General features: G+C 37.5%; 1 protein-coding gene across 6 annotated transcripts in view; it reads left to right on the top strand.

Moving 5' to 3' along the window:
• NLGN1 (neuroligin 1) overlaps positions 1-23,321 on the top strand; it is a 698,104-nt gene extending 674,783 nt beyond the window's left edge. For 3 of the 6 annotated variants that reach the window (XM_054713731.1, XM_054713735.1, XM_054713736.1), the window contains 3 exons: positions 16,850-17,035; positions 20,665-21,454; positions 22,499-23,321. In XM_054713731.1, coding sequence (XP_054569706.1) covers positions 16,850-17,035; positions 20,665-21,454; positions 22,499-23,321 — 1,799 coding nt within the window. Of the gene's footprint in view, positions 1-16,849; positions 17,063-20,664; positions 21,455-22,498 lie in introns of all 6 variants that reach the window. The other 3 variants (XM_054713733.1, XM_054713732.1, XM_054713734.1) reach the window with 1 other exon arrangement.
• Positions 23,322-23,947: the final 626 nt, after the last annotated feature.

Raw genomic sequence — 23,947 nt, forward strand, 5'->3', positions numbered from 1 at the left:
CTCACTAGCTACTAATTGCTGTAAAGTGCTTTGTAAGTTAGCAAATTAAAATTTAAAAAAATCATGCCTTCCTTTTAGGATAGCTCCACTCCAATCTTCAATGTGAAAGAAAAAAAAAAAAGATTGAATTCTGCACGCATATGCCTTTTGCTCAGTGGCATAATAACAAGGTGTTCTTTTCATTCTGGGAAAAAAAAAAAGACTAACTCTTTACATTAAGTACTACAAAAATCAAGCTGTCATTTCAACCCATGGCAGCTGTCTCTTGCCCCACCTCTGCCAAATGTCACCCTTCCTCTCTGGGGTTTGATCCCGCTACTGGATCTGGGGGAGTATGCCTTACTGCACAGCTTGTAACATCAGTCTCTGTGCCTTCCAGTCTCAGATTCTCTCCCATTTCCCCTCATGTATATTAATACAGAGATTTGTTTCACTTTTTTCTTGAATAGCTAATCACTTGGCAGCCAACATCCTACTGTGGCATTGCAGGTCAAGGCAGCTGAAAAGGACAGTGACTTCAAGCTGGAAAATAGAATGCTTAGTGAAAACTGCACCCGGGACAGGACCTCAGACTTGTCACCCAGACATGAAAGATTTATTTTCAATTACAATTCCAAGCTTAATGTGAGGGCACCCTGGGGGGAGGGGGAGAGATTCAGATCACTGCTTCTTCTAAATTGACCTTGTACGTGTTTCAATATTTCCTCGCTATTGAACAGCATTCTATGACCCTCTGAGCTAAAGATCCATATTAGCTACTTGCAGGAATTGCTAGGCTAGGAAAACTTTTGAACAATTCCTCTAACTGAAGGCCAAGTTACATGAATAATTTCCTCCGCTGGTTAACAAACACAGCAATAGACTGGGGGCTTCAGGCAATACTTCTTATGGATTGCAGGGGCCAATCATGCCATGTTACATAGGCTTGAGCAGAACACAAAAGCAAAAAAAACAAAAATTCGAATTTTAATTATTAGGTGGATTTATTGTTCACATCTAATTAAGACCTATCATATATCCCTTCTGCTTTAGTAAATAAGATGACCCGAGGCTAACTGCTGGTGCTGCTATGTTGGTAGCTGGTATTAGTGGCTTGCCTCGGGATATTCCGGCTCCCTGTTCTAATGCCTTTCGGTATGCCAGCAGCTGCTCCGTAATGCATACCATATGGCCTTAATCTAGGGTTCACACGCTTGTCTCTTAAGAACCACTAATTGAAACTCCCCAGGAAAAGTTGGGTTTTTTAAAAAGATATTTCGAATTTAAAATTTTGAGAGCCTGAGAAGTTAGGATTATCATTCCAGTTTTATTTGAGATCAGATTATTGGGAAATAGCTTAGTGTAATTTAGATTTCACTACTAATCTGAGACTTTTCTCAATCTACATGTTTCTAGACCCTTTGTTGTAGAATACTTACACCACTCTTGTTTATACTTTTGTATTTAACTATCATGCCCATAATTGTGAATAATTACATTAAACAAAAATAAACATATTTTTAGTAAGTCCATCTTATGGGTAGTTTCTTCTGAGTAATTGTGTCTACATAATGTCATGAAAGGCACCAGATTTTTCTGGTATTTGTAAACATAGAGTAGTCCAACTGTATTTAGGCTGTGCATAAAAAGAAATCAGTTACTAATTATCTTTATATATTTTTTTTTATTCTTAAATTACAGAAGAGGTTCTAAAATTGAGAATTGTGTATATTAATATTCTCCTATTCCCAGGGTAATTTGACAATTAAGTGAAAGGCCAGTTCATTTAGTTACATGTATCATCAGGCAAGAGAGCATAAGGATAGAAACCCTACTAGGAAGTTGTTATATATTTATTAAATATTATATGGAATATTATTCAATGGTAATTAAGTGTGAAGAACACAAAGATGTTCTCTATGTAGGAAGATAGACCAATGCTCAAGCGACAATTCACTGTGGCAGAGCTCAGATGGAGGTAACCGAAGGATTGGGTGCTGAATCACCTTGTGTACATCTTTCCTGTCTGTTACAGTTTTCAAAGTGAATTTGAAGTGCTAGAGGGAGAATCCTTTCCCCTGCTCTAAACATTGACTTTATTTTATTCTAGTGGCATCATCTAGGCTATGCACATTGGCATGTTCTTTCCGTAATTCAAAAACTTGAAGTCATTAAAAACATATTTAGCTAGGCTGAGTTATAGTTTTGTTATTGTTGTAGGTATTCGTTTGTGTGCATGTGTGTTTGTGTGTGTATAGTGGTGTGTTGGTACTTGTATATGTGGTGTTTGTGAGATTAATTAGTGTTGTTCCAGATGAGTGTTTTTACCTCATCGTATGCTACTTTTTCACAAATGAGATATCCTTATATTCCAAAATTCAGAAATAAGCTTCTTTTCTGCTTTCTGTATTTATTAATTTTGGGTAATTTTTGTAATTACTTCTTATCAGCTTAATTAATTTATTTTTATTAAATTAATTTGTAAATTTAATTAAACATCAAATTGCTTTATACATGACAAACAATTCAAAAATTTTAACTAGTCAAATACTTTAACCAGAGCAAAGACTAAGACCCCAACACTAATGAGCGGTTTCTTGCAAAAATGATGTTTTTTTATTTTACCAAAGAGAAGTAAGGATGTATTGAAAGATGATGAGAACATGTCAAAATGACATAAAAGGCAGAATCCCACTGGCCAAATAAGGGACAATTTGAGTATCAAATTAAAGGATAGTAAAAGATTATAACCCCTAGAATAAATAAGAACCCATGAATTCATAACAATATAAATGAGTGAATGAATAAATGAATAATGAATGCAAACTGGAGGTAATGGAAATCTTTTTCTTACTACCAATTTCAACTAATAATAAAATAAATGATAAAATTAATATTTGCTTCACATAAGAAGCATGAACAGATGCTTAAATTAGTGAAAGTGTGATGAGAAGCAGGACATTTACATAGTCTTAACATAATCTGTCTATATTTATTAAATGTAAAAATGAAACATAGTAACTTAATATTGGAGAAACCTGGAAATTACCATCTTAACTAAATGGGACAAATCAACATGGGGTGCCTCCTATTATATTGCATTGAGTTGAACACAACATTATTTCTAAACTCTTAACCTGATGAAATATAATTTTGAGAAATATTAAACAAACCCTAATTGAGGGACATTCTACACAATAACTGACATTATATTCTTCAGGGAAAAAAAATGTGAAGATCAAGAAAAACAAAGAGAGATCAGCAAACTGTTCAATATTTAGGATATTAAATAGAAAAATAAATTTAATATGTAATTCCAAAATTGATAGGGAGGTGAGAGAAAGAGAAGGAGAGAGAGAGAGAGAGAGAGAGAGAGAGAGAGAGAGAGAGAGAGAGAGAGATAGATAGATAGATAGAGAGAGAGAGAGAGAGAGAAAAGAAGGGAAGGGAAGGAAGGAAGGGAGGGAGAGGAAGGGAGCAAGGAAAGGTAAATGTTGAAATGTGGGAAATCTGGGTTAAGGGCATATGGTAATTTCTAGACCATCCTTGAAACGTTTCTGTAGTACTGAAAGTATTCAAAAATAAAACATTTTATTTCAGGGCTCGCTATTCTGTTCCATTGACCTATATGTTTGTTTTTATGCCAGCACCATGCTGTTTTAATTACTATGGCCTTGTAGTATAGTTTGATATCATGTAGCGTGATTCTTCCAACTTTGTTCTTCTTTCTCAAGATTACTGTAGTTATTCATGGTCTTTTGTGGTTCCATATAAATTTTTTAATTATTTATTCTAGTTCTGTGAAATAAGTCATTGGTATTTTGATAGGAATTGTGTTGAATATATAGATTGCTTTATATAGTAGATATTTTAACAATGTTAATCTTTCCTATTCATGACTATGGTGTTTGTTTCCATGTATTAACATCTTATTCAATTTCTTTCTTCAGTGTCTTATAATATTCCAAGTACAGGTCTTTTACCTCCTTTGTGAAATTCATTCCTAGGTTTTTTGTTTTGTTTTGTTTTGTTTATGCAATTGTAAATTGGGATTGTTTTATTAGTTTCTCTTTCAATCATATTTGAAAAAGGAGACAAGAACACACAATGGTGTAAATATAATCTATGCCATAAATGATGTAGAGAAAATTGGACTGATAAATGCATAAAAACGAAACTAGATCACCTGCTTAAACTATTTGCATGAATAACTCAAACTAAATTAAGTACTTAAATGTAAGACTCCAAACCATAGCTCCCAAAGAAAACATAGGCAATTGTAGGATTAGATCATTTATTACCAGTTTTTCTTGTTTTTTGAGATAAGCCGGTAGAGCTATGAACTTCCCTCTCAGGACTGCTTTCACTGTGTCCAGTAAATTTTGGATTGTGTGTTTTCATTGTCATTTGTTTCCAGGATGCTTTTTATTTCTTCTTTGATCTCTTTGGTAAACCAATCATTGTTTAATAGCATGCTATTTAGCCTCCAAGTGTTTGATTTTTTATTGTTTTTATTGTAGTTGATTTCTAGTTCTATGCCATTGTGATCTGAGAAGATGCATGGTATGATTTCTATGTTCTTGAATTCGAAGAGATTTAGCCTGTGTCCTAATATGTGGTCTATCTTTGAAAAAGTCCTATGAGCACTCTAGAAGAATGCTTTTGGGTGAAATATTCTGAAGATGTCAATTAGTTCCATCTGATCTAGTGAGTCATTTAGGATTGCTATTTCTTTGTTAATTTTTTGTCTAGAGGACTTATCCAGTGATGTCAATGGGGTATTAAAGTCCCCTACTATGAGTAAAATCTATGACATTTTTCTTAGTAATAGTTTTTCTGCTATATCTCCTTGGGCAAGGGAAACAAAATAAATAAACAAATGGAAGTACATCAAAATAAAAATTTTTACACAGCGAAGGGAACCACCAACAAAATGAAAAACAACCCACTGAATGAGAGAACATATTTGCCAATGATACATCTGATAAGGGGTTAATATCTAGAATTTATAAAGAACTTATACAACTCAACACCAAAAACAAACAAACAAAAAACATACAAACAAACCAATTTCAAAACAGGCAAAGGACCTGAATAGATATTTATTTAAAGAGAACATACAGATGACCAATAGACACATTAAAAGAGTCTCAATGTTACTAATAATCAGAGAAATGAAAATTAAAAACACAATGATATATCACCTTATACCTGTCAGAATGGCTATAATCAATAAACAAGTGTGGCTGAGAATGTGTAGAAAAGGAAACCCTCATGAACAGTTGGTAGGAATACAGATTGGAACAGCCACTATGGAAAACAGTATGGAGTTTTCTCAAAAAGTTCAAAATGGAATTGCCTTATTACCCAGCTATTCTACTTTTAGGTATCTATGTAATCTATGTAATAAAAGCCTAAGCGACCATTACAGTGGAATGACCAGAATGACCAATCACTATGATGCACACTGACCACCAGGGGGCAGACGCTCATTGACCCTGGTGGTCAATGTGCTCAGCTAGAAGCAAGGCTCATGGATGGCAAGCACACAGTGGTGGTGGGAGCCTCTCGCGCCTCTGCAGCAGTGCTAAGGAGCAGTGAGCTGAGTGGTAAGGAGCAGCAAGCAGGCGGGTGGTAAGGAACGAGGGGTCCTGGACTGTGAGAGGCACAGGCCAGGTTGAGGGACCCCCTAGGGCATGAATTTTGTGCACCGGGCCTCTAGTATATTTATAGAAACCAAAAATACTAATTTGAAAGAATATATGCACCCCTATATTCATTGCAACATTATTCACAACTAGAGGCCTGGTGCACGAAATCTGTGCATGGGGTGGGGGGTCCCACAGCCCAGCCTTCATCCTCTTGCAATCTGGGACCCCTCGGGGGATATCTGACTGCCGGTTTAGTCCTGATCTTTCAGGGCAGTCGGACATTCCTCTCACAACCCGGGACCACTGGCTCCTAACTGTTTGCCTGCCTGCCTGCCTGATTGATTGCCCCCAACCATTCTGCCTGCCTGCCTGATCACCCCTAACCACTCTGCTTGCCTGCCTGACTGCTCACCCATAACTGCTCACCTGCCTGCCTGATCGCCCCTAACCGCCTCTGCCTCAGCCCCTGCCACTGCGGCTTCATCCTGAAGGACATTGGAATGACATCCGAAAGGTCATTCAGCTGTCCAGTCCAATTACCTTATTATGCCTTTTTTATTACAGATAACCAAGCTATGGAAGCAACCTAAGTGCCCATCAATAGATTAATGGATCATAAAAAAAAAAAAAAAAAAGTGGTGGTACTTATACACAATGGAATAGTACTCAACCATAAAAAAAAGAATGAAATCTTACCATTTACAATAGCAGGAGTAACAAATTTCAATTAGCAGTATTATGCTAATTGAAATCCGTCAGTCAGAGAAAGACAAATACCATATAGTTTTACTTGTATGTGGAATCTAAAGAACAATATAAATGAACAAACAAAATAGAATGTCAAATTTAGATGATTAAAAACAAAGCATTTTTACCCAACATATGTTAAACACTCTTGTGTGCCAGAATACCATCCTAATATATAAAAAGCCAGGGGCTGTCTCGACCGAAACGACCAGGCAGACAACTGAACAGCATGCTGCATGGGGCAACTAGCCCAGCAAGGGGGTTAGTGTGGGACGACCAAACCACTGAGCAGCAGACTGCGTGAGGCAACCAGCCCAGCAGAGGGATTAGTGAGGGATGACCAAACAACTGAGCAGCAGGCTGCATGGGGTGACCAGGCTGGCAGGGGTGGGAAGTTGGGGGTGACCCGAGCAGCAAGGGGGGCAGTTAGGGGTGATAAGGTCAGCATGCTAAGGTAGTTAGGGGTGATCAGGCTGGTAGGGGTCAGTTAAGGGTGATCAGGCAGGCAGGCAGGTGAGCAGTTAGGAGCCAACAGTCCCAGATTGTGAGAGGGATCCCAGATTGAAGAGGGTGCAGGCTGGGCTGAGGGGGACACCCCCCCCCCCATGCACGAATTTCATGCACCGGGCCTCTAGTCAATAATGATAAAAGTGTAATATGCTAATTAGACCAGACAGCTGAACCACCTTAGAAATGTCATTCCGGACATCCATCATGACAAAGCCGTGGTGGCAGGGGCCAAGGCAGAGGAGGTTAGGAGTGATCAGGCAGGCAGATGAGCAGTTAGGGGTGATCAGGCAGACAGGCAAGTGGTTAGGGGCCATCAGGTAGACAGGCGAAGGTTAGGGGCAATGAAGCAGGCCAGCAGAGTGGTTAAGGACAATCAGGCAGGCAGGCAGGCAAATGGTTAGGAGCCAGTGATCCTGGATTGCGAGAGGGATGTCTGACTGCTGGTTTAGGCCCAATTGGGATTGGGCCTAAACCAGCAGTCAGACATCCCCCGAGGGGTCCCAGATTGTGAAGGGTGCAGGCCGGGCTGAGGGACTCCCCCCACCTCACCCCCATGCAAGGATTCCATGCACCGGGCCTCTAGTCTTTTAATAATAACAACTTGGTAGGGTACATACTACTATTAATCTTGCCTATTAGTAATCTGAGACTCAGTGGTGCTAATTAACTGGTTCACACATGGTAACTTGCTTATACACCCAAGCTGTCCTACTAAGTCTGGTGCTCTTTTCACATCTCAAATAAGAAAATCTCAAATGCCTCTCCAACTTTATGTTCTTTGGCCAGTAATCTGGGTTTGCTTGCTGGTCCATAGTCCTCTTCTTCAGGTAGGCCCTACCCAGTACTGTCCTATTTTTCTCCCTTTAAAGCTACTGCCACACACTCTATAGCTAAGAACTTTTCTCTGCAGATTGGCCGCAGAAAGGATCGTCTTCTAAATTCCCATTCTATTGCTGTCACCTAAGAAATAATATACATACACAGACCTCTTTCATTTGGAAAGTTTAATTGTTGGCCCCTATGTGCTAATAGAATTTTAATGCATTGATGTCTGCCTTCATTCAGCAAATATGTATAGAATGGCCATTGTGGGGCAGGCACACTGAGAAAATAAAGAATATGAACAAGTTATAAATACAATTAATAAATTACAAAGTGCACACACATTCACATTACAATGGAATCACATAAGCAAGACCAAAATATGCATTAGATAGAATTTATAGAATTTTTATTGTTCCTGAAGCTATCGTATATAATAAAGAGCTAATATGCAAATGGGTCGTCACACCCTTGCGCCCTCGTGCCCTCATGCCCTCTCGCCGGGGCAGGAGTACCGGGGGACCTGAGGCTGTGCCCCCCTCCCCAGCGCTGGGGTCAGGGGACCTGAGGCCACACCCCCTGCTTGGTGCCAGGCTGGGGGACCTGAGGCTATACCCCCTGCCTGGTGGGGCTTGACAGGGGACCTGAGGCTGTGCTGGGGGACCTGAGGCCAGGCTCCCCACCCAGCACCAGGCCAGGGGACCTGAGGCTGTGACCCCCGCCTGGCGAGGCTTGATGGGGGTGGGGCCGGCTGGGTCTGGGTCTCTCGTGATTTTGAGGTGCAAGCGGGCGGGCAAGGACTTGACTCTGGGTCTTGTGGTGCACCCCAGACTCTGACAGAAGGGAGATTTTCATATACATTTTACTAATTTTCTCTGACATTTCTATTATAGAGAAAGGGCAAATAGCAATATTAAAATATTTCCTCTAATTAATTTCCTTTTAATGTGCATGAATTTTGTGCACTGGGCCACTAGTCCTATATAATAAAAAGCTAATATGGAAATTGTCCCCTTGACCAGAAGTTCAACAGGGAGTTTGACCAGAAGGCAGGGCTGGCCAGCCAACCACTCCTGGCCCCTCCCTCTGCCTTGCCAGATCAGCACTGATTGGGGCAAGCTGGCCGGACCCAACCCATGCACAAAATTGTCCACTGGGCCTCTAGTGTAGAATAGTTCTGAAATATATAGTTTCTGAAGGCTTTTCTTAAATGGAGCCATTGTGGCTCCCTCAATGTCATGTTTTGAAGCAAAGTATGCATTTAAATCATCAGACACATTCCTGCATAATCAGAACAATTAGAAATGAACAATGTGATTTCTTTGAATAGCCTTTTTAGAAGGGAGATTTCTCCTTTATCCCTTCTTTGTGAGAGCAGTTATTCATAAAGCATTGGAATTTTGTCAGCTTTGATATCAGTTTTGTTTTCTAAATTGAAATAGACAAGAAGTACACAATAACCTACTTCAGGGAATGTTAGATAAGCTATTTTTGGTTTTTGGACTTGCAGACCAAGAAGTGTGACTATTAACAGCCTTAGGTTGGGCAGTAGAATAAAGGGGATGGTGGCTGTGTCTGTGGGTCCTTTTTCCCCAGTATCTTGGACCATTCTTGAAATGTAGATAATGAACATAATTCAGAGCTAAGCACATTGGGGCTGTTTTCTCTCCATGACTATCTATATTCAGAAAAAATTGGTTAAAATTAATATTTTAGTTCCACTTGGAAGAAGTTGTAAATGTTAAAATTGAATATGACACAGAAGAATCAACCTCAGTTGTTTACATCAGAGATGGTGAAAATGTTGGGAATTTGGGGCTGAATGATAGGGAAACACTACAGGTATTTTCTTTCCAGGCATCTTTCTTATATGCCTTCATGTCCAGCTGTCAGGAGCCAGAAGCCTTGGCCAGTCACTCAGTTGATCTTTCCAAAGATGAGCCATTAAAAAGCACATTATCTCCAAATAAATAAATAATAAATAAAAAACTGTACCAAAATATAAAATTTTGAAAATATCACGAAATTATATGATATTAAGATATCAGCCTCATTTCAGAGAAAGTTTCTGCCAGATGATGCATATAAAGAAGTAGACACTAACTTTCAAGAGAACATAACAGCAAGGAAACTAGCTAGAGGTGATAGATAATTAAACAGTATTGTGTGTGTGTGTGTGTGTTTTCCTTATGTAGAATCCAAATTTCCAATTTGGGGAATCTTAAAACATTATATTTTAAACAATCTTGACTTAAAGGGAAAAAAAGGGGAAAATATCCAATTATGTCTTACATGAAGATTTTACTTTGATACAGCAATGTCTCTCCATTAGAACAGAATATTTTTCAAAAGCAAGTCTGGTGACAGACTAGAAGTTAGAACTCGTTTGCTGGAACATTGGAGGTTGAGTGACTAGTAGAAGGATTTCATGAGTATAAAAGAGAAAGACCTAGAATGAGTCAGTGACATGAGTGGAAAGCAAGAGACAGAGACAGAATACAAGGAAAAAACAATTGGACATAGAAACTAATAAGACAGAGTTAGCATATGGGATTTCCAGTTGCATTTTCAGTTGGGAGGAATTTAAGTATTAATCACACAGTTTTAAATCCTTTTTTGTTTAAGATGCAAAATCCTTCATGAGTTATTTTCTGATCTATATTCCCAAGTTCCCAGAAGGATGCCTCATTACCATTTATTTAAAATGTCATGTCTATAAGGCTGGCTCTTTAATGCTTAGTACGGTCTCTATGTTAAACTATTTATCAATTTGACTGCACTTATCTGTATTCATATGATGGCATTGATGAACATAGAAGATTTCTTTCTTACTTCTTTATGTATAGAATGAACTACATGGTGTGGAATATATATATATATATATATATATATATATCCACATATATATATTATATATATGTATGTATATATGTGTATAGATAGATAGATGTATACACACACACATATATATATATACTAGAGGCCCAGTGCACGAATTCGTGCCGCAGTGGGGTCCCTCAGCCTGGCCTGCAGGATCAGGCCAAAACCTGCTCGTTGACATCCCCCAAGAGGTCCCAGACTGCAAGAGGGTGCATGCCAGACTGAGGGAACCCACTGGTGCATGATCGGAGCTGGGGAGGGACATGGGAGGTTGGCCAACTGGGGAAGGACCATGGGAGGGCTTCAGGGTGTATCTGGCCCATCTGGCTCAGTCCCGATCAGCCGGACCCCAGCAGCAAGCTAACCTACTGGTTGCAGAGTCTGCCCCCTGGTGGTCAGTGCACGTCATAGCGACTGGTTGACCGGTCGACTGTCTGAGCTCTGGTAGTCAGTGCATGTCATAGCGAGCAGTTGAGCAGCCTTAGCATATCGTTAGCATATCATTAGCATATTACATTTTGATTGGTTGAATGGATGACTGGACATTAGCATATTAGGCTTTTATTATATAGGATATATATATATATACTAGTATGTGTGTATATATATGTGTGTGTGTGTGTGTGTGTGTGTGTGTGTATTTAGTGTGTCCCAAAAAATGTATACACACTGAATAATTATTAATTATAACAGGTTAAATCTGAAAAGAAAGGAATATCAATTGAGTTATCAGAAAAAAATGTGCATACATTTTTAGGAACACCCTGTATATTCTGTTTAAAACTTCCAGAACTTAAACACCATAAACATAGTATAGAATCACTGATGTCTTAAATTTCTGACACTCTAGATGTCACTTCAAATGTAAACAGTCTGTATTGTTCCTACTCTCAGTTTCTTCATTGAAAACATTCAGATCATTTTTCTACGGAGAAGCACTCTGCTTTCTTTTTGTTTTACATTCAAAGACATTGCCTATAAGTTTGTATGTAAGAGACTTAATTATAAATTGGATCAATCAATAGACTGTAGGGCTGCTGCCAGATAACTTAGCTCCCCCCATACCCCTTCAAGTCTTCCTATCAGAGAGCTATCTGAGTTCTGTGGACATCGGTAGTCCAAGCCAGTACTTTGATCACAATATTTATGTCTTTATTTATTTTCCCCTTACTCAATTTATTTGATTTTTACATCCTAATGTTTTTTCTAATACCTAGAAGTAATCCTAGTTTCTAGGTCCAGTAAATATCAAATTGAGGCTAAACCTGCTCAGTAAATTTAATTAGGTCAGTAGAACTAGTAGTTTCATGCAGAACAATAATTGAGGATTTTTTTTAATAGAATGAATTTTTAAGTGAAAACAATTGTATTAAAGAAATTCTGGTTGAACACACAGTTGAATGACAATTGTAGTGGATACAACGAGCTGGTAAAATAACTCTTGGCATAATAGTAATTATGAATTTTTAAAGTTTGTTTTAATTTCTAAAGTAATATTTGTCAAGGTTTTATATTTGAGTCAAGTAAATTAAATAGTTGATTTTTTTTTTCTGAAAAATTCTGCTGTTTTGGCCCCACATACATACACATATTATCTAAAAAAGGAGAAGAGCTTGGTGTTTCTTTTATAATCATAATTGTTCTATCTTAAAAAATAATGTGCTGATATGTTAGGATATCAATTAGTCACACACTCTAGGAGCTTACAATTGAAGGTCAGGAAAGGCCAGAGAATGTGAATGACGATCTGTTAAGAATAATTTCAGTGACACTAAAGAAACAACCTTTTCCAAAGTAATTATGAAAATAAGCCACACTTTCATATCTTTTGCAAAGTTGAGTTTTGCCATGGTTGGGCTATAGTTGAGCAGTGCAATGTAAAGTTCCGACTAGAGTGATCTGAAATGATTCTTCTGTTAAGGAAACCAAAGCTAACAATTTAAAAACAGAACTTTAAATGAATAAAGTACTTCATTGGATGACAAGGTATAAAGAATGCTGCCAATGCACTTCATTGGGTAATTAGCAAACTTTATCTTCTGAGGCAGTGATTTATTTAACTTTTCTCATTTTGTGTTCTTAGCTGAGCTACAGTTTTATTTAATTACTAATGGCCTGGGGCACAAAATTAATGCACAGGAGGGGGTCCCTCAACCAGTCCTGTACCCTCTTCAATCCAGGACCACTCGGGGGACTACCTGTGGGATCAGGCCTACACCAGCAGTCGACATCCCTCTCGCAATCCAGGACCACTGGCTCCTAACTGCTCACCTGCCTGCCTGCCTGATTGCCCTAACTGCTCTCCCCTGCCAGCCAGATCCCCCTAACTGTTCTCCCCTGCTGACCTGATCCCCCTAACTGCTTTTCCCTACCTGCATGATCACCTAACTGCTCTCCCCTGCCAGCCTGATCGCCCTAACTGCTCTCTCTAACACACACACACACACACACACACACACACACACACACTCACTCACTCACTCATGCCTCCTTTATCCTTCAAGAGCCTTGTTATCTAATGCACAATAATCTTTTCATAATGTTGTTTTCAGGGTTTGTTCTATCAGTAGTGCCATAAGTTCCTTCAGGACCTTAAGATAACAGGTTTTACACAAAAATTCAGTTAATAGCAAATAAAGTTAAGAGTTCCCTGTCATGTTTTTGTATTGCATTTTAATATGCTCATTTATATGACCATTGAGTATTTGAAAGTTCTTTTACATAAAAAGATCCCATGAAAATTTCCTTACATTGTTATGCAGATTCAATAGAAAGTAATGAGTATGACCAGAAAGCTATCTTTACTTGGAACCTATTTTTTTAAAGTCAATCTCCATCTCAAGGATGATTTAATATTTCAGCATTACACACACACACACACACACACACACACATACATACATACATACATGCACAATTATACTATATATACACAATAGAGTAGAGATTATGGTGGGGTTTTTTCCTTAGAATTTTAATTCTTGTAAGAAAAGAAGAACTAATTGTCTACATTTCTTCATATTTGTCAAAATCTGTTGCTTGCTATAATGATCCTAAAGCACTTCTTGTCCATAGATTCATTGTGGGTATAGATGGATTTTACTCATTTAATAGGTATTGTTATCACAGCCTAGTTTTCACAAATGTAATTGTGAAGTACATTTTTACAATTTGGATAAAATAATTTTTACCATTAAATTGAGCCATTATGTTGAGTTTCTATAATGGCCCTATAATAAAGGAATAAATTCAATTTTTAAAAATTAATTCTATAAATTTGTTGATTTTAGAAATTAATTAATTGAATATATTTAGCCAATTTACATGTAATATATCTCTAAATATTTTCTACATAATATACAAATAGTCTATAAAATTGAATATTTTATGAAATACTTTTTATATTTTCTACCAAATTTATACCAAATGCAGAAGTAGAGTAGATGTTTATTTTAAAAGTTATAACAAATATAGTATAGAAACTATTGTCAGAAAAATGAATGAATATGCTTAAAGTATTATAAAAGTAATATTTTTTATTCTTTTCTCTATAACTTTAATATATGATAAGTCCTCACTTAATGTCATCCATAGGTTCTGTGACTTTAAGGGAAATGACCTATAACAAAACCAATTTTACCACAGGCTAATTGATATAAACAACAGTTAAGTTCCTATTATGGCATGTCACTGTTATCATGACATAGCATGAAATAATACTATTCTAGGACCTACTACATAAGAAAGTCATTCAGCCCTAACCAGTTTGGCTCAGTGGATAGAGTGATGGCTTGCGGACTGAAAGGTCCCAGGTTCCCAGGTTCGATTCCGGTCAAGGGCATGTACCTTGGTTGCGGGCACATCCCCAGTAGGAGGTGTGCAGGAGGCAGCTGATCGATGTTTCTCTCTCATCAATGGTTCCAACTCTCTAACCCTATCCCTTCCTCTCTGTAAAAAATCAATAAAATATATATATTTTTAAAAAGTCATTCAGCTATTACTGCCATCATATTTTCTCTATCTCCTTTTGTTTCTTTTAACCCTTTGCACTCGCTTGCTTTTTTCTCAATTCCTTTATTCTAATACTAACCGTGTCGAGTCACACTCGACATCCGAGTGCAAAAGGTTAAAACTTTTATTTATTTATTTACTTTTTTATTGAATTTATTGAGGTGACATCCTATATAATAAAGGCTAATATGCAAATTGACTGAACGGCAAAACAACTGGTTGTTATGACTTGCACTTACCACCAGGGGGGCAGACACTCAATGCAGGAGCTAACCCCTGGTGTTCAGTGCACTCCCATAGGAGGAGCGCTGCTCAGCCAGAAGCCCTGAGCTGGGCTCATGGCTGGCAAACGCAGTGGTGGTGGAGGGAGCCTCTCCTACCTCCGCGGCAGCACTAATGATGTCCAAACACCGGCTTAGGCCTGCTACCCACAGCAGGCCTAAGCCATCAGTTAGACATCCTCTGAGGGCTCCTGGACTGCGAGAGGGCACAGGCCAGGCTGAGGGACCCCCCCAAGTGCACAAATTTTGTGCACCAGGCCTCTAGTTGGTTCATAAAATTACATAGGTTTCAGGTGTATAATTCTATAGTACATCATCTGTACATTGCATTGTGTGTCCCACCACTCCAGATTAAATCTTCTTCCATCACCATTTATGCCCCTTTTACCTCCTTCTATCTCCCCCTACCTCCTTTTCCCTCTGGTAATAACCATGCAGTTTTCTGTGTCTATGAATATATTGTGTATGTTTTTAATCCCTTCACCTTTCTCACCCAGCCTCCCCGCACCTCCACCTCTCCTCTGATAGCTGTCAGTCTGTTCTCTATCTATAAGTCTGTTTCTATTTTGTTTATTAGTTTATTTTGTTCATTAAATTCTACATATGAGTGGTACTTGTGTTTTTCAGATTGGCTTATTTCACTTAGCATAATGCTCTCCAGCTCCATCCATGCTGTCCTAAAAGGATAAGATTTCCTTCTTTTTTACCGCTGAGATGTATCATTGGAAAATATGTTCTCCCATTTAGTGGGTTGTTTTTTCACTTGGTTGATATTTTTCTTTGCTGTGCAAAATTTTCAGTTAAATGTTAGACTTGAAACCATAAAAAATCTTAGAGGAAAACACAGGCAGTAAAATCTTGGACATTTCTTGTAGCAATATTTTTTTCTGATATATCACCTTGGGCAAGGAAACAAATGAAAGAAAAAACAAATGGGACCCTATCTCCTTTTTTTCAATTGCCTTTTCCACCTTGTCAATTCAGACCCCTACAACCTCTCCCTACGCCATACTTTTTATTGTGTAACATACACTTCTCCTCATTATCAGATTCACTATAAAGCAGAGCTTTAAACATTCCAGAAATATGAATCAGAACTTTTCAAAAATCTTCAATTATTCTACACTTTTTTTTACTTTATTATTATTATTATTGTTGACACTATTATAGATGTCCCCATTTTTCCCTCCTTTTCCCACCTCCACTCAGCCTTTGCCTCCCTTCCCTCTGGTCATCACCACTATTGTCTGTGTCTATAGGTTATGCATATATGTTCTTTAACTAATCCCTTCTTCTTCTTTCTACACTGTTTTCTAACTGCAAATCTCCTAAGTTTAGCATTTAAGGTATTCCAAAAGGTGGCCTCAAATTACCTCTAACAGTGATTATTTCTTAACCATGGGCCATTATTGATGAAAATGTACATACACATATATGCAAAGAGTTGCATATGATTTTATGCACAAGTTTTAGAAAAATACGCATGTTCTCCACCCTCATATCCTGCCACTCTGCTACACATATTTTAAATTCCAACCATGTTAGACCATGAGCTACCTGAGGACTGACACAGTGTTTTATGCGAAAGCACATTCTCATGTGCCCCATGATACTATCCCAAATATCCCCACCAAGTAACTTGGCCTCTAGAATCTTTCCCTGAGGTCTCTCAGAATGTTTTCATTCCCTTTATCTGCCCTTTGTTGCCTATTACCTGGATAACTTGGGGAAGATAAATGTCAATTTTCAAATTTTAGTCTCTACTATTCTTCTTAAAGTAATTTTTTTTTTTATTCTGGTGGGAAATAATTTTTTTCTTTCTTTTTTTTTTTTTTTTTTTTTTTTACTAAAGAACATGTACTCACCTTGATGAACATAGGCTTCAGTTATACTTAGATTTAATTCTTATTTGATTTATGTCAAATCAAAAGGGTGTTTCTAAGGTGTCTTTTTATTTTTATTTTCCAGGTTTCTTGAGCACAGGAGATCAGGCTGCAAAAGGAAACTATGGACTCCTTGATCTCATACAGGCTTTAAGATGGACTAGTGAGAACATTGGATTCTTTGGTGGTGACCCCTTAAGAATCACTGTTTTTGGATCTGGTGCTGGGGGTTCGTGTGTCAATCTGCTGACTTTATCCCATTATTCTGAAGGTAACCGTTGGAGCAATTCAACCAAAGGTATTATGCAGGTTGCAAATTTTGACAATTTTGGTGTCTGCATGCCACCACCATCAGTAGTATGTGATGCTCTGTATATATTTCTCTGTTGAAACTGAGTGTCAGGTTGAACTCAATAACTGTTTAAAATTTTGTTTCTTCAGCTTTTATGCATGTTCAGATTTTTGTCAAACTTTCTGTCTCCTGTGGAGCTTGGTAAGGAAGCCCTTTCAAGCACACTTCAGAATGGTTCACATCACAGTTACTTTTCCTTTCTCCAAAGGGTGATTTTTAGGGAATATCAAGGATGTTCACAGTTCTATCATCTCTGTTTATTCAGTAATCAAAATAAAAGACAAGGTGTGTTTTTATTTAAGGATTGTGTATAATCTACTTTTAAGACAATAGACATTTAAAACCCTTTGCTAGTAAGAAAGAAGGAGCTATAAGCTAGTTTGTCTAGAAATGTGATTTTCACTTGTTGTCTGAGTGGAGAATAGATGTCTGATTATTTTGCATGCATGATCCAAAATTGTCAAAGCATTGAGGTCACTAGTAGAGCTTTCGATTTAAAAAAATAGGTCTGAATTTATGATTTTTTTTCTATTTTCAACTCCAAAAGTGTTTTTCCCTCCGAAAGCTTGGCAAAGCAGCATGGAGCACTGAGGCTGCTTAAACCCATGAAATGTTTTTCTTGTCTCCATTTTCTGGCCTTGACACCATTTTTAAGTGCCTGCCCAAAGCTCCTTATGTTATTGTGTGTGTTTTTATTGACTTCCATCTCACCATGAGTTTAGTCATTCATTCAACTCACATCATTAACTTGTATCCTCAAGAACAGAAAGTGTTTTATTGGAGAAGTTTGAAAAAAAATGGTTTCTTTCCATTTCACACACATAAGAGATGGAAAGATGGAAAATAGACATCAGCATAGGTCATCTTATATTTTGTACTTTTTGTCATTTTATATGTATAAAATATACATTGTCAAGTGTTCATAAAACATCTTATTTTGTAAGACTGAGTTTTATGATATAAGCACCAAATATAAGATATTTGTTTTTGGTATCAAAGATACATTTATGTGGAATTTTGAAAAATCAGCGAGTTATTAAATGAGTATATGTATTTGGAGAATCATATACTACATATTATTATTATTATTATTATATCATATATTATTATGGACCTCATTATGGACATCATTTCTGTAACATCTCATATGTAGTAGTAGAGTTCTGACTCGAGATGACAAAATGGCACATATGAGAACATTGCCAATTGTATAGAGATTTGGTTGGTAATTAAATGGCTTATTATGAAATAACAAAGTTGTTTTCTTTAATATAACAGATTATATAGTTCTAGCTAGGGACTACAGTAAGCCAATATTTATCTAGGTTAACATTAGATAATTCTGTTTAGACTTCTTAGGGTCATTTGATTGCAAATGTTCTTTCCTCCTAGGTTTTCTAAAACTTTTTGTAAATGTAAAGCAAACATGGGCACCCAAACCAGTTCCAGCCAGTATAAAACTAGCATTCCATATAAAGAGATGAATCAGTTAGCTCATTGGCTAGCATCGCTATTTATCAATGGATGGTATGGTAAACAGTGGCAAATGGCTATGCAAACAGTCAACAATACAGCATTCCATCAGTCTCTTCAAGGGAATCTGTTCATACCTGGCCACACAAGTGGACTTATGTTTGGTCTAGTCCTAAGCCTATCTCCACACAGCTGCCTGATTTGACCAGGAGATGCTTGGGTGATGTCTGGAAATCAACGGGCTAATTCTGTCTCCAGTGCAGACAGACTTTAAAGTCTGTAAACTCCCCAGAGCTGGAGCAATGCTCAGGCCTATATCAACCAGAAGTCAATCACAGCTTGTGTACACACAGCAAACACTCTAACTAATAATAAACTACTGTTTTCCCAATACCATCTAGGTGGCATCTTTCAGATTATATTTAATGACAGGTATTTTCCGCAAAATCATTTTTTATATATATAGTTAATGTCATTAAGTCCCTTAAAGGGGAAAAGATATTATAGAAATCACAAGATTTATATTAGTTGTCAAGTTTTTAATTAGTAAAATATTTCTGTGAACTAATGTTGACACATAGCCTATATAATTTTTTGAAATTATCTGTATTTATACCATTTACTCTAGCAAACTAAAGATATGTTCTTAAAGATGTCAGAAACCAAAACAAATTTAAATTAGTATTGTTTTTAGAATTATCTAGGAACATATTATAGACTGCATTTTGAATACATATATGCATTTGAAGAAAAATCTAAAATTCTGTTTCTAATTCAGACACTGTTTTAGCACCTTTGTGAAAACTGTTCTTATCTCGTTAACACATATGAATAACTGAGCATGTGTTTAAATAACCAGTCTACAAAGCTGCATTTGGAAAATGGTAACAAATGTACTTTTCAAAAAGAAAATAGATAAATTTAACACAAGGATTTTATTTGAAAATATCATAATGAGTAGATAAAATGCATTTGCAAATTTGAGTAGCATGCAGTTCTAATCAAACTGCATATGGGGCTGTGATTTGTAATTTTTAAATGCAATTAAGTGAAAAGCAGCGGACCATGTACTTTGCATTTTTTTATGATAAAACATAGCAGTGCACATTCAAAACTGAAAGAAGTTAAATCGCACCCAACAAAATCCTCTGCTGATGTTTTTTTCTTGAACCTAGTGAAAATGTTACGTTTGAAAGATGAATATTCAGCATACTATGTCTGACAGGAAGAGCTGGAAAGAGTATGTCTAAAGTGATAGTCTGTTTTATGTGCCTCCGGGCTATCCCCAGGGTATCAGCAAATCCCCAGCCCCAATGTGAGCTCCGAACAATTCCTTTTCAAATAAAATATGATTAAAACAAGCATGCAGAGCCATTTTGAAGGAAGACATATGCAGCCAAATTGGAGGAAATATCCTCAAAAGACAACAGAAAGTCTGATGAAAAGATAGTGGGGAGAGACTTGGTCCCATCTGGTCGGTTTTGATAATACCATAGGTGTTTACATGATGAGCACAGACAAATGTGGGCCTTTTTACCACTAATAGTTACATCTTCTCCTTCTCTCCTTGCTTACTGCCTCTTTGAGACAGATACAATTTATACTTCTTCTTTTTTTAAAAAAAATATATTTTATTGATTTTTTACAGAGAGGAAGGGAGAGGGATAGAGAGCTAGAAACATCGATGAGAGAGAATCATCGACCAGCTGCCTCCTGCACACCCCCTACCAGGGATGTGCCCGCAGCCAATGTACATGCCCTTGACCGGAATCGAACCTGGGACCTTTCAGTCCGAAGACGGACGCTCTATCCATTGAGCCAAACCAGTTTCGGCCAATTTATACTTCTTGATCCCTAAAGGGGTTGTAACTCAGAACGGAAGACTTAGTCCTCCTCTCTAATTCATTATACCTTGGGGATGCCCTTACGTGCCTTCTCTTAAGCAAACATGTCTTTATCTTTTGTTCTTGAGTTGTATCTGGGTTTTTACATACACGTCTGAAATACCTAATGTTATTGTTTTACCACAACATTATTCAAAAGTCATCTGAAATTCTTTGTTGTTTTCCCCATAGGACTTTTTCAACGAGCAATAGCTCAAAGTGGGACAGCCCTTTCCAGCTGGGCTGTTAGTTTCCAACCTGCAAAATATGCTAGGATGTTGGCCACAAAAGTTGGCTGCAATGTTTCAGATACAGTAGAATTGGTGGAATGCCTGCAGAAGAAGCCTTACAAAGAACTTGTTGACCAAGATATTCAACCAGCGCGATACCACATAGCCTTTGGACCTGTGATTGATGGTGATGTAATACCAGACGACCCTCAGATATTGATGGAGCAAGGAGAGTTTCTCAACTACGATATAATGTTAGGAGTTAACCAAGGAGAGGGATTAAAGTTTGTTGAAAATATAGTAGATAGTGATGATGGTATATCAGCTAGTGATTTTGACTTTGCTGTTTCCAATTTTGTTGATAATTTATATGGATATCCAGAAGGCAAAGATGTTTTGAGAGAAACCATTAAATTCATGTATACTGACTGGGCTGACCGTCACAACCCTGAAACCAGAAGGAAGACGTTATTGGCCTTGTTTACGGACCATCAGTGGGTGGCACCAGCTGTTGCTACAGCAGATCTTCACTCAAACTTTGGCTCACCTACATATTTCTATGCCTTTTACCATCATTGCCAAACAGATCAGGTTCCTGCTTGGGCTGATGCAGCTCATGGAGATGAGGTTCCCTATGTACTAGGAATCCCCATGATTGGACCTACAGAGTTATTTCCTTGCAATTTCTCCAAAAATGACGTGATGCTGAGTGCAGTTGTAATGACATACTGGACAAATTTTGCTAAAACTGGGTATGTACCTAAGGAATAAAGTTTTCTATAATTTAATACATTTACTAGTAAAAATAACATACATTTTGTGCCCAAATGATTTAATAGATTAATAACATCAGGATATTGTTTCTTTTTTTTTTTTTTTTTTTTCAAAATTCTTACTGTGGTGCTTCAAAAATTAGTGCTTTATTAGTTCTTACCTTTTTTTTTTTTCAAAATATTTTATTGAGTTTTTACAGAGAGGAAGAGAGAGGGATAGAGAGTTAGAAACATTGATGAGAGAGAAACATCGATCAGCTGCCTCCTGCACACCCCCTACTGGGGATGTGCCCGCAACCAAGGTACATGCCCTTGACTGGAATCGAACCTGGGACCCTTGAGTCCGCAGGCCAACGCTCTATCCACTGAGCCGAACCGGTTTCGGCAGTTCTTACCTTTTTAAGAAGTTTATTAAATAGGCTTACATATATATTGCACTCCTCAATAATTAAATTTATTTTGGTGTTTTAGTTGAGTAAGACATTATTATTGTTATTCAATAGTGACAAATAGTCTTTTATAGTGCTCTCCAATTTGCAAAACTATATGACTTTGGTTCTGCCAGCTACATGTTAGGTGGGCATGACAAGTATGATTAATCCCATTTTACAGAGAAGGTACATGAGGCTATCAGAGCCTCTTCTAGATATTAATTATGTCTAATATATAGCAGTACTAGGACTCAAATCCTCACCTGCCAATTCCAAATCTTATCTTTTCCACTACTCCATGCTCTCTCTGCCAGTTTTCCTATGAGACAATGAATAGGTACATAAATTTTAAAATCTTTGGGTAGATAGTAGCCCATTTGTAAAAGAATGTGAGGCTTACTCGAATTACATTATCATCCATCAAGCAATCTGCCTGCAATGGGATTTATACTTCTAAATTGACCCAAATTGTTGTTAAAACACTCTAAAGCCTGACTGAATTACCTCTTCAATTTGATGTCAACCTAATACTATTTCTATTAAGAAAATGAATAAAATAATTTTGTTCTCATAATTGCTTTTTCTTTCTTAGTGACCCAAATCAACCAGTTCCTCAAGACACAAAATTCATCCATACCAAACCCAACCGCTTTGAAGAAGTAGCATGGACCAGATATTCCCAGAAAGATCAACTTTATCTCCATATTGGATTAAAACCAAGAGTTAAAGAACATTATAGAGCCAATAAGGTGAACCTCTGGTTGGAGCTGGTACCTCATCTGCATAATCTCAATGACATTTCTCAGTATACCTCTACAACAACTAAAGTGCCATCAACGGACATCACTTTCAGACCTACGAGAAAAAATTCTGTACCTGTCACATCAGCCTTTCCCACTGCCAAGCAGGATGATCCCAAACAACAACCAAGTCCATTTTCAGTGGATCAGAGGGACTACTCAACAGAGCTGAGCGTTACTATAGCAGTTGGAGCTTCACTGCTATTTCTGAACATCTTGGCATTCGCAGCCCTGTACTACAAAAAGGATAAGAGGAGACATGATGTTCATAGGAGATGCAGCCCTCAGCGTACTACTACCAACGATCTGACCCATGCACAAGAAGAGGAGATCATGTCCCTCCAAATGAAGCACACTGATCTGGATCATGAATGTGAGTCCATCCATCCACATGAGGTGGTTCTTCGGACCGCCTGCCCCCCAGATTACACATTAGCTATGAGGAGGTCACCTGATGATGTTCCTTTAATGACACCCAACACTATTACAATGATTCCCAACACTATACCAGGAATTCAACCCTTACACACATTCAATACATTTACCGGAGGACAGAACAATACGCTGCCCCATCCCCATCCGCACCCCCATTCACATTCAACAACCAGGGTATAGCCAGATAACAGAAACAAACTCTATTTTTTTGATGGATTGCAGTAAAAGATTACTGAAGATTCCTTGGCTTTCAACCTACAAAACTCTTACTATTTAAATAAGGAGGAATATTATGTGAATATACATATCAAGGACTTTGGGGGTTTTGAAAAAATGAATTGTATATATATACACAAATCAACTCTAAAAATGAATTTCAATTGCTTGAAGCAATTGTTCTGAATGATACTTTTTCATTCACATTCAAGAATTAATTTTTTGAAGATTTATGTTACAAAATGGAATTAGGCATGTGGAACACCAAACAGGAAAGAACTATGTCTGAAATATAAAAAAATAAAAATAAAAAACAACCATGAATATGCACAAGGGACACACCAATGGAATGTCAGATAATTTTCACCAGTTTTTATTTGGAGCTGTTTTATTGTGTAGACCATATTTACATATTTGGATAAGTACACAAAACACCAATGCTGTTAATGGCCTTAGCGGAGGCTCATGCTGAAATTTGCCAGTAAAACAGAGAAGTTTAAAGACTGGCAGGTACATTATCACATAAGTGCTGTCAGTATAAAGTTGTGGGGATACAGGAAACTGGATATTTTTAGCACGATGTGCATGAT

Source organism: Eptesicus fuscus, chromosome 3 (genome assembly GCF_027574615.1).
Source record: "Eptesicus fuscus isolate TK198812 chromosome 3, DD_ASM_mEF_20220401, whole genome shotgun sequence".
Lineage (NCBI taxonomy): Eukaryota > Metazoa > Chordata > Mammalia > Chiroptera > Vespertilionidae > Eptesicus > Eptesicus fuscus.